Source organism: Eurosta solidaginis, chromosome 5 (assembly GCF_040869045.1).
Source record: "Eurosta solidaginis isolate ZX-2024a chromosome 5, ASM4086904v1, whole genome shotgun sequence".
Taxonomy (NCBI): Eukaryota; Metazoa; Arthropoda; class Insecta; order Diptera; family Tephritidae; genus Eurosta; species Eurosta solidaginis.
The window spans coordinates 29913895-29926122 of NC_090323.1; the positions used below are offsets into that span (position 1 = coordinate 29913895).

The following is a 12228-nucleotide window of genomic DNA, read 5'->3' on the forward strand; positions in this document are numbered from 1 at the left end:
TGTCCCCTCATTTCCATACGAATTTTTTACCCACGGAGAACTCTTTTTCGGTAACTTCCCGTTGAGCTAGACACTTGATACTTAGAACATAGTTCAGATCTGGGGGACTTTAAAATGCAAGTGAAAAAATCCGCTAGGTGGCTCACGGATAGAGATATACAGAAAATTAGTTTTGAAATGGAAATTTTGCTTCTCGGTGATCCAGAGACTTGAAACTTAGCACATGGTTTGCCAGTCGATGGCACTACAATTCGTGGTAGCAGACGAATCGAGATAAACGAAAATCCCTGAAAGTCCCTGAAAAAATACAGGGAATCTTGCGATCGATTTTTAAGTAACTTCCCGGTGAGCCAGATACTTGAAACTTGGGCCGGAGTCTGAACCCGGTGACAATGTAATATTCTATCAAAAAAAATCCGCTAGGTGGCGCATGGATCGAGATATTAGGAAAATTACTTTTAATTTGGGAAATTTTCAATCCACTTTTAACTAACTTCCCGGTTACCTAGAGACTTGAAACTTGGCACATAGTTCGGGACCCGGTGACAATAAAATTTATAGGAAACAAAGTTCCGCTAGGTGGCGTGCTAATTGAGATAACTACAAATCCCTGAAGAACGAGGGGAATCTTGCGGTCGATTTTTGAGTAACTTGCCGGTGAGCTAGAGACTTGAAACTTGGGCCGTGTGTCAGAACCCGCTTACAATGCAACATTTCATCAAAGAAAGCTAGGTGGCACGCGGATCGAGATAGTAAGAAAACAAATTTTAATTTGGGAATCTTTCAATCCATTTTTAAGTAACTTTCCGGTTACCTAGAGACTTGAAACTTGGCACTTAGTTAGAGGCCCGGTGACAATACAACTTATAGAAAACAAAGTTCCGCCAGGTGGCGCGCTAGTCAAGATAACTGCAAATCCTTTAAAAATGGGGGGAATCTTGCGATCGATTTTTAGGTAACTTCCCCATGAGCTAGAGACATGAAACTTGGGCGTAAGTCAGAACCCGGTGAAAATGCAATATTTTATCAAAAAAATTCCGCTAGGTGGCACATGGATCGAGTTATTGAGAAAACTAGTTTTAAATTGGGAATCTTCCAATCGATTTTTAACTATCTTCCTGGATATCTAGAGACTTGAAACCTGAAATATAGTTTAAAAATCGGTGACAGTGCAATGTTTGATCAAAAAATTTGAGCTACGTAGCGCACAAGTCGAACTATTTAGAAGATTAGGCCATACCTTCATGGCTAGCCTCCTGAGTGTTGCAGGCACTGTAGAATTCCACCTCGTTGAAGGCCCAACTCAATGCACGTCCTTGCATACTTTTAGGCGTACGCGACTTTCACCACGATTCTTTTAGACTTTCAGGCGTATGCGAATTTCACCACGGTTTTCAGCTGTGCAAACTATGTAGCTGACAAACGAGGGGGAATTCTCTTGTTATGATGCGAGGTGCAATTCTGTTGTTTTCGCCAGTGTTGTTAGCGAAAATTCCACTAATTCTCTTAGATCTTAAGAATTAACTATGGGGATTATCTTCAAATTAATTGCGATCGAGGCAGTTAATTTCGGACTTTCGTTCGTCTATCAGCAGTTTAACCCACTATTCTTTATCATGAAGCTTCTTATACTTTGATTTTCTTTGGTGAATTTTTGGGAGCAATGACCTAACAAGTGGTGAATAACGGGTTCTGGTGAATGAACTGTTAGTGGTGGTGATGCACCACAGCCAAGAAGTAATTCTCAAACAAATTATTTTGTTACTAGACTTTACAATTTTCTAAAATCTACCGGCACAAAATTGTTATGCTTATTGAGGTAAGCCAGAACTCCTTGTATACCCCTTTAAGGCACAAGTCCTTTCAGGCGTTCGCAACTTTCACCACACGTAAGGAAATCTATGGCTCGATCACCCACAACTATTGATACTGCATTAAATAAAAATTGTTAATCCTGTCCCATCAATAAATATAGATATGCTATCACTGTACGAATGACGAATCAGTATTGAACTGGTATCCAAACAAATTCTTTTACAAGAGCTATTTTTGAAGCTTTTTAGTCAGAATTCGACAAGACTAAATCTGTATTAATGCGAGATTATTGCCTTAATTGTTGATTGGCTGTCAATGTAAAAGCTGACGCGGTTGCAGTGGCCGCAAACCGCTACAGGGATCTGAAAGTTTGTGGATCTGTTTGTTACCGGATCAACACTGTATACCGCAGGGAAAGGCAGGAGGTACGGACATTAATGAGATAGGATTTCTGGAGTAGGAGTTAAAAAATGTTGGATTTTCACTACTCCCTCTATACTTTTTGTTACTCTTACGTGTGGGTATGTAGTACATCTCTATATGTATTGTAATGAATTTGGGAAATTCCTGATAATTATACACCTTCTGCTAACGTTCGAATCACTGAACTGTCGAATAAACAACTCCAATATTCAATATTGCTTAATGGTCTGTAACTATTTAGACTACTTTGGGAATAGTACCTCACAATTATACTTCACTAATAGCGTGTTTAAATCAAACCGATTACTGATTCTTCAGTTTGCGCTGCTTTTATACTCTCGGTTACCTCCTTCGCTCGTCTCAGCTTAGGACGCTTCTCGAGCACGCCTTCTAGAACGATTGTAACTCATTCTTAGTTATTTAGCTATATACATGTATATCTGTAGTTTATGATTTTTTTCTAGCCATATGGATATGTATGTGTGAGTAACAACTTCTGCTCTTAGCTGCCGGCTACATATATGTTTGTGAATATACTATTTTTCGTTGCCTTGCACATAAGTGTGGCTGCTTGCTGTAATGTGTATATGTACATAAGTGTGGCTGCTTGCTGTTTTTGTTGTTAGGATTATTTACTAACAGCATAGTGATGGGATATATGCTATAGTGGTTCGATCTGGTTAGTTCCGATACCGACAGACAGACGGACGAACTGATGGACGGATGGACAGACGGATATGGCTAAATTAACTCAGCTCGTCATCCTGATCATTTCGGTATACTTATTGATGGGTCTATCGCGTCTTTTTTAAAGACTTACAATTTTGAGAATCGTTGAAAACTAAATATACCAATTCATTTTCATGAAAGGTATAGAAACGACAAACATAAGATTTATAATATCTGAACTCATGAAACTTGCAATGTAGACATAATTTCAACAATCAATAACAGTCACTTGAACTCGGGAAAATATTTATTTAAGCACAGCTGAAAATTAGAAGTCATCTACGTCTTCTTAAATAGAGGCAGCGTTGAGCACCTAGCGATGTTGATAACATTAAACCCGCTCTTCACAATAATTGATACTGGAGCCTTCCACGGTTGGTAGGGGACAAATCGTACAAATTTTTTTTAATTTTTGGGTCTTAAGTAAAGAAAAACTATAACTTTTTCAGACAATGTTTTTAGTGCATTAGAATTGCATATTACATGTGCAAATAAAAATAGAAACCTGCTCTTGAAATATTTATATTTGTGCGTGAAAAATAGCAAAAAGCATCCGTTTGTACGGGACACCAGTAAGTCATGTGAAACTTCAGCAAAATTATTAATATTAACAAAAAACAATAGCAACATAGTAGTTATATCAGATTGTTAGGTTAGGTTAGGTTACAGTGGCCATCGGTGCGAGTACCAGAGCACTTAGGCCCGAAAGGTCCCATTGTGGTACCACGTGGATCTCTGCCCTACTCAAAACAACAGGTCGATTCACCAAATGTCAGGAATTTCTTAGGTTCCAACTTAGCCAGATCACAAAGATCGTCAAAGAAAGGAGATCCCAGAGATTGCTTCCTCTTGCGCCAAAGCGCAGGACAGTCGCGCAGAAAATGCTTGACTGTTTCTATCTCCTCTTCGTCTTTGCAGCTCCTGCAGTAATCATCATAAGGAGCACCCAGCCGTTGTGCATGCTTCCCGATTGCTATGTGGCCGGTTAAAAGTCCAACCACCAGAGATATGTCCCCCCTTCTAAGAAGAAGGAGACTTCTTGTACGTCTCGCGTCCCATTCAGGCCACACGAGCTTAGTGTGGTAGCAGGATACGAGATTGCTCCATCTCACACCCGCTTCCCTAAGGAAAATTCCTTTCAAAGTGAGCTTGCAGGTAGGGAGCGGCATGCTCAACCCCTTCTAGGACGAAGAAAGCAGAACGAATGTGCCCCCTCTTGCAAGTTTGTCAGCCATCTCATTGCCCGGTATTTCCGAGTGTCCAGGCACCCATACCAGACTGAGGGAAGTTTGCTCAGCGATCTCGTTAAGAGATTTGCGGCACTTCCTCACTATCTTAGACTTACATGTGACCGATACAAGCGCTTTTAGTGCAGCCTGGCTGTCAGAGTAAATACAAATTTTATTATAGCCGTCAACAGCATTCCTCAGGTGATCAACGGCCTCAGTTATAGCAGCCACCTCCGCCTGGAAGACGTTGCAATGATCGGGTAGGCTAAAGGATATGTTCCACCCCAGTTGAGGTGCAAAGACCCCGCTGCCCACCTTTTTATCCAGTTTGGAGCCGTCAGTATAAATCTGCAGCCTATCGCTTAGGTGCGGCGGCTCCTTCGACCAATAATCCCTATCCGGGATAACAACCTCGTACTTCATATCGAAAAATGCAGTCGGAGCGCAATAGTCCGACGAAGGCGAATCCAGATTCTTAAGGATGGCTGCATGGCCAACCACATTATCTCTCCAGCCGGATAACTCCCGGAGCCGTAGAGCGGAAAAGGCCGCACATTGCTTGGCCATTAAATCTATTGGCAACACATTAAAAAGAGTATCTAGCGCCTCCGCAGGGGTGGTGCGTAGAGCGCCCGCCACGCAGACTAGAGCACTTCTTTGTACCTTCTGGAATACTCGTAGGTTCGATTTTGTATCTAAGATCGTCCACCAGACCAAAGCCCCATATAGAAGGATTGGTCTAACCACAGCAGTGTAGAGCCACAGGGTAATATCCGGCGATAGTCCCCATCTTCGTGCAATAGCTCCCTTACATCTGTACAGTGCCACCTATCAAAAATTGCTCCTAGGTATTTGGCAGAGTCCCTAAGCGTCAGGGTCGTACCCGCTAGCACCGGCAGCTGCAACACAGGAATATTATATTTCCTAGTGAACAAAACCAGTTCAGTTTTGGCTGAATTTACCAATAGACTTTTACTCCTGGTCCAGTCCCCCACCAGTCTCAGCTTAGTTTGCATTACATCGCATAGTGTCTGCGGAAACTTCCCACTAAAAGCGCGACGTCATCTGCATATGCGATTGCCTTGCTGCATCCGTCCTTCTCAAGAAAAACCAAGAGCTCATTAAGTTTGGCAACCCATAGAAGTGGAGAAAGTCTGTCTCTTCAATCGTTCCAACCCCGTGGAATATGGTTAAGAGCACAAACTCCTTTGAAGATGTTACACAACCACAAAGAGCTCATCTCGATTATTTGCTGGAGTTGTACCAGGGCCAATCACTCCAGCCCTGGTGCTTTGAAGGGCTTGAACGGCATTATAGCCCATTTAACTTCATAGTCATTTAACCTCATAGTAATGAGCTTCCCCTCAAACGGTTCACCTGTATGAGTTTCCCTCCAATTCATTTCTTGATCATTACCGCCTGGAAAGTGCGTACTCAGGAGCAGGCGTAGAGTGCTCACTGCCGAATCCGTCCATGTCCCATCAGATCCTTGCAGGCATCCAGGGACACTTTGGAGTACCAGATAGCACCTTTCTGAGCCTGGATCCCTCAGACACCGTCTCACAGGAGCTCCTCTACGACGACCTTAGCAGTTTCTTATAATCCCCGAGCATCATTTTGTATGCATCGCATTTTTCAGCCTCCCTGGAGGCTTTAGCAAGATTGAGTGCTTTCCGACAAGCCTTGCATAAATTGTAAAGGTCCGCGTTCCACCATGGTGGTTTGGTTTTACCCCTAGATTTCTTCCTAGGGCAGGCTCTATTAAGAGCCTCCCCGCAAGCCTTCGTATACAAGTAAACCATATTATCCAGCTCTGCAGAGTTCTGGGGAATATGAAAACTAGATCCTGAGAAGCTCTTTTGAAGCTCCTCACTATAAATACGCCAATTGGCGTTTTTTAGGTTTCTGTGCCAACCAGTTCTGAGCGCCACCCCGCCAAGGTCGAAGCGAACAAATCTATGATCTGAAAAAGAGTGGTCTTCAAGCACCATCCAGTTTTTTATCAAGGATTCCCCGCTGCCCGAGATCAGGGTGACGTCTAGAACCTCCTGTCTGCTCCTAGTAACAAACGTGGGTACCGAACCCCCATTGCAATCTTAAAGTTATGATAAATAACAAAATCAAAGAGTGACTCACCCCTCTCGTTCGTGTCCTCTGCCCCACGCTTCGTGGTGCGCATTGGCATCTCCCGCTAGTAATAGTGAATCCTTCGCATCCCGAGCTATCTGGCAGGCTAGCTCCGTCGGAGCCGACACCTCATGGGGGAAGTAGAAAGACGTCAGTGTAACATCCGTACCACCGACCGTCAACATCAAATTTGTAGCATCCTCGTCGCTGAACTGGGGAAGAAAAAGAAAATTTATATTAGATCTTACCAAGATGCAAGCTCTCTCCACTTACCAACGTCAGTCCTGCTGCCTTCAGCCCGCACATCTTGTGCCCTACTACCCAAGGCTCCTGTATAAGGGCTATGTCAGCCGCCCCACTGGAAAACTGGAGCAGCAGCGCAGCAGATGCTGCTTTACAGTAGTGGAGGCTTATTTGTAGGACACGCACTAAGCCGGCACCGACCACCTCCACCACTGTCGAATCGCCGTCTTCATCAGACATTGGCTTCTCTCCAGTGTAAGCACTGAGCCTGTCCAGCGTTTGCGAGGAGAGCGAAGACGCACCCAGCGTGTCATCTGTCGTACTGAACCTGTTAGGTTTTGCGTCCTCTTCCTTCTCGCTCTCCGCTTTTTCAGGCTCTATCTCCAGCTCCGGATCATAGGCCGCCTTTAATCATTGGAGTACACCTTGACCTTCACCGTGTCAAAACCAAATTTATAGCGCCATCCGCGCGCTGCAAAAAAGGGAGTGACTCCTTGTTGAGCAGGAGTATCGCCTGACGCGTCAGAACTCTCCAACCAGAGCAAGGTAGCTCCGGGTTGAAGGTCGTTATGACCTCAAGGACTCCCTTGGATCATCCGGCTTCGATGGAATCCAGACCGTAGCTCTCGGCCTAGAGGGGATGTCCTTAAAGTCTGCAGCCCTGAGCATCGCACGGGGGTAGAACTCACCCAACCTAGCCACAGCCTTTTTATATAAGGCGGCTGACCTCTGGTCATAGCAGGCCACCAACTTAACTTGCCCCTGGTACCAACCCACCTTTTTGCAAGCAGGTGGAGGTCCAGGGTTCTCCCTTACCAAGGTGACTGCAAAACTGGCCATTTCGGCCCTTATCCAGTCCCATTTGTCTTTGAAGACCTGCGCCTTCTCAGGATTAGGTTCAAAGACCCCCACAAGGATGCTACTTTTAGCAACATCAGCGAATGAGGGGCCTTTGACTCTAAACCTCTTGGGAGCGTTCTGCGCAACCTCCATCGAATGGTTGCGCTTACCGGAGGCCTGTTCCTTCACCGGAGCAGTCTTCTTAAAATCGGGCACTATGGATTTCGCCCACTCAATTTCCGCCCTTAACTCATCAAACCCCCGGCAACGCCATAGAGAGCAAATTGGGGACGTTTGCCATCCTTTTCAGGATTCTTATAGCCACCTGCCTATGCCTACAGCGTATCTGTGAGGGAGGTGGCCTATCCTTCTTCTGGGTGTACGCCATTGGCGTAGCCGGAGGCAGGCGGCGGGCCGCTCACCCGTGCTACCAGCTCCTCCTACCTACCGAGAAGATTACTAGCAGAGGCAGCGGGTCCAGTCGCCGCCCCCAAAGCTCCCCTAGAGGATGGGCGATATGAAAGACTCCGGCGCCGCCTGAAGTCTTTGCGCACCACCCGCAATAGCCGCGCCGCCTGGTAGAGGGGCCCTGCATCGCACGAGCTCCCAGATTGATGGGTGTTACCCCTTCCGTCTTTTTATGAGTTCCGGCTTCGTTACATTTGTTTTTGTTTTTACAATTCATAAGTGAATCCCACGATTTGCGGAGAACGGGGTCGTCCACCACAGGCAGAGATCCGCAGTACCTGGGGTAATGCCTAAATTACAACTGGGTGTGGCCTGCCTCCCAGAGGGCTCCGTTAGCGACTGGGCTATTTGAGGGGGCCCCAGCCAGGCTGGCCATCGGCACGGCAATTCATAACACCACCGGTCCGGCCCCCACATTGAGGCTACGTTCAAGAGCCACTACCATATGCCAGAGCTATTAAGGAACTAAGGCACTAATGGCACTGATTCTTGAGCTTAGCTAGCACTCCCGTAGCGGGGTACTGTAGTGACTATACCAGTCGGCACCCTCGAGCAGGGTTCAGCCCAAAGATTTTCGCCAGCCTAGTAGTTTGTTAAAATAACAAACAAAATTTAAAAACGTTTATTCGAACAAAAAAAAAATTAATACAAAATTTTTAAAAGTAAATTGTTTTTACGGGACAGATGTGCACTTTTCCAATTTCCATTTCCTCTAAACTATATATTGTAGTGTGCTTCACCTCCTCCAAAAATCCTGGGTTCAATCCCAGGGTCAAGCAATTTCAAAAATTCAGAATCAAGTTTTCTCAACTAGAAAACTTTTTCTAAGCGGAATCGCCCCTCGGCAGTGATTTCGAGTATATTTCAGCAATAAAAATTTTCTCAGTGAAAATTCATCTGTAGGACCAGTCCCATCAATGTTTAGGAAACATTAAAAGGAGCACGACGTAAATCAGAAGAGAAACTGGGCCTAAATTCTCTTCTGGCCATTTACTCCAGTTTACTTATCTTCATATACATATTCCAGGTACAGGCTTGGTCCATGTACAGAAATAAAGTTCATTTTTTCAGTTAATTAATATGAAGGTATAGTAAAAAGGTTGCTAAGGAGTTTTTGAGAACTATTTGATTTTTCAATTAAATTTTCTATACCGTTTTTTTTTATTTAAAAAAATATTAATTTTAAATTCTTCCACTTAAGTACACATTTAAAATATATTAATAAGGAAAGCAGTTCGGCGAAAATTAATGATTTTCCATGGAATGCCCCTTACTACTGAATTTGTCATTGTACTTCTAAGCCATATTTTTATTCGCCACACGCAAGCAAAATATGAAATAAACACTAAAAAAAAATTTCTCAGAAGATAAACATTGGAGGGATTTTTTCTCTCCACCATTTAGTTAACGACCGCGCACTAAGTACTTCAATTTCGAGAAAAATGTGACTTTTTCGGTTACGCCGAGAAGCCAGATATATATGCAAGGGTGCCGTGATGACTCAACCCTGTCAGATTAATTATTTTTTATAATTTATACTTATAATTAATAATTTTGAGATCATATTTTTTAGAAACACAACCACTTATTTTTATTAAGCCTGAGCCCCGTATTTGCTTGAATCCAATCCAAGTAGGAAGTGACACGAGTATGTCCAGCTGGTGAATCACTTTCACATCCTTTGTGTGAATAAAAAGATATAATACCAATTTGACGCTTTGAAGATGCCAACACCAATGGGCCACCAGAATCACCAACACAAATTCCAATACGATTGACAGTGGAAGTACAGACCATTCCGGAACCGATCTTAATTGAACCGTATTCTTCAGCGCATACTTCGTTCGGGATCACTTTTAAATTGGCGAACTGTAAAACAGGTGAACACGATGTGGATGTATCAGAGGTACGACCCCATCCAGAAGCCACTACAGTTTCATCAACGTAAGTCGGATAGCTTGCAGAACATTTTGGTAGGGACACTGGTTTAATGGCAGCTGAATATTTTACAGCTGGAATTTTGATCAAAGCTATATCATTTATCTTAGTTTCCATATCGTATTCGGGATGACCTTTAATGTCACATTTGTCCACCTCCAGGCGGACAGTGCGATCAAACCGAGTGATGCTGCCTAAGTATACGAGCCCACGAACAGCACTGAAATTAAAAAGATTGACTAGATCTGATTGCATATGGACAGTACGTTGTTGGGTGATTAACTTATTAATTTTTCTTTTCGCCAATTGTCTCAAACCCTAAAACATACAGTACATATAATTCAAAACTTACTTTAAAGTACAATGAGCAGCCGTCAGAACCCATTCTTTGCTTATTAGAGATCCACCACAAAAGCCCCAATTTTCACCATCAAATAACAACAAACCAGCTTGATAAGGAAATTGATTAGCAGCAGCCGTTTGACCATTTCCTATACGTGGACTTACAGCTACCATAGACCCCAAGAGTTCACGTTGTGTATTTCTAGATACCCGGTTTTCAAACGCCGAGGCGATGCATAGTAGGAGCGGTAAAGCTATCAACAATTTCATGTTGTTGCTGTTCAAGCAATTTTAGACTGAGTAAAGCGCGGGCTATTTTGGTTAATTTGTAGTATAGTTCAATAGCGTACTATGGGATAGTTTGCAATATTGTGTCATAAATGCGTATTTTGGGAATTCATAGTATATGGGTATTTGGCTGCGCAAAACGCGAGATTTTTATTTTCTATCAATTAAGGATACTTCGGATAGATTTTAACTTTTCACCTTAATTCCAAAGTTTCAATCGGTCAAGAAAGAATAGAACAGTGACCTTATTGTGACGAATATTAACATCACTATGCTGTAAGTAAATAATCACAACAACAAAAACAGCAAGCAGCCTTACTTATGTACATGTACACATTAAAACAAGCAGCCACACTTATGTGCAAGGCAACAAAGAATATTCCATTCACATACATATATGTAGCCGGCAGCTTAGTCCAGAAGTTCTTACTTACACATACACACGCATATGGCTATAAGAAAGGCATAAGCTACAGATATACATGTAAGCTAAGACGAGGGTTAATATGCTTATTAGTGAGAACAAGCGAATGATGCATTTCTTCAAGTTAACGATCTGCGCTGCAAGCAATATCGAATTGCTTCAGGTAACGAAATTGCAATTCATGGGAAGCGCCTCGTCAGCAATTAATAATTAAGTCAATGAAAATTTTAGGTTTAGTTTTAGCATTAGTTGTTTGAGATTGTCACTCTGTTTTTCTTAATTATTGTATTATTAATTTATTGGCCTTTAGGCTATCAGGATAGGACATAGTAAAATTATAAAATTTTTTCACTTTACGTGTTTTTTTTTTTAATTTTCGTATTATTCCTGTATTAGCGCTCCGGCTATTAGGATAGGACGTAGTAAAATTTAACTTCTCCTAGGGAGAGGAGCTTTTATACCCTGGAGAGTCCCGAAGGGAATCGCAGAATTAAGCTAATATTATAAACCGGAGGGTCCACGCGGTTTCGCAAATATTTTTTATCGGCTGTACAAGCCTTAAATTGTTTTTTAATTTTGTTTAGTTCCTCACTACACACCACACTACACAATTCCTTATTGTTTTTTACACTATCACTTTTTCAGGACCTCTTTTTTGAGGAGGTCCTTTTTTCCACTGTAAGTAAATAAAACAACAGATTTCAAGTTTCTTAATAGTATAATTACCATGAGTAGTCCAGCGTAACCAAAAACAGAATGACAATCTCAAACAACTAATGCTAAAACTAAACCTAAAATTTTCATTGACTTAATTATTAATTGCTGACGAGGCGCTTCCCATGAATTGCAATTTCGTTACCTGAAGCAATTCGATATTGCTTGCAGCGCAGATTGTTTACCTGCGCTGGCTATGCGCGCGTGTGTGAAAGTGCGTCATCAGCTTATTCTCACTAATAAGCATATTAACCCTCGTCTTAACTTGTATATAGCTAAATAAGTAAGAATGATATACAATTGTTCTAGAAGCGTGTTCACGAAGCATCCTAAAGAGAAACGCGCAAACGAGGTAACCGAGAGTATACAAGCAGCGCAAGCTGAAGAATCAGTAATCCGTTTGATTTAAATCCGCTATTAGTGAGGTATAATTATGAAGTACTACACCCAAAATAGTCTAAATAAAGACCATTTGGCAATACTGAATATTTGAGTTATTTATTCGACAGTTCATCGATTCGAACATTAGCAGAAGGTGTCTAATTATGAAGAATTTCCAAAAATTCGTTACAATAGTTTCGAGTAAAAGGAAAATTTCATGTTGGCCAGTGTTATTCATTCGGATAATTTTTATTTTGTACGAAAATG

General features: G+C 42.4%; 3 protein-coding genes across 4 annotated transcripts in view; 1 reads left to right on the plus strand and 2 right to left on the minus strand.

The window, feature by feature from the left end:
* Positions 1–6806, minus strand: part of LOC137252714 (serine protease 3-like) — a 59903-nt gene extending 53097 nt beyond the window's left edge. Inside the window, exons 1-2 of the mRNA XM_067788765.1 lie at positions 6597–6806; positions 6333–6535 (exon numbers count right to left, since the gene is read on the minus strand). Of these exons, the coding sequence (XP_067644866.1) occupies positions 6333–6535; positions 6597–6806 (413 nt within the window). The remainder of the gene's footprint in view (positions 1–6332; positions 6536–6596) is intronic.
* The window catches only part of LOC137254449 (uncharacterized), a 447929-nt gene that overhangs the window by 141132 nt on the left and 294569 nt on the right, over positions 1–12228 (plus strand). The window lies entirely within an intron of this gene.
* On the minus strand, positions 9034–10600 carry LOC137252447 (collagenase-like). Its single transcript, XM_067788149.1, has 2 exons — positions 10165–10600; positions 9034–10032 (listed from the first exon to the last, which is right to left on the minus strand). Exons 1-2 carry the CDS (start codon positions 10422–10424, stop codon positions 9444–9446), a joined length of 849 nt encoding a protein of 282 aa, XP_067644250.1. The 5' UTR covers positions 10425–10600; the 3' UTR covers positions 9034–9443.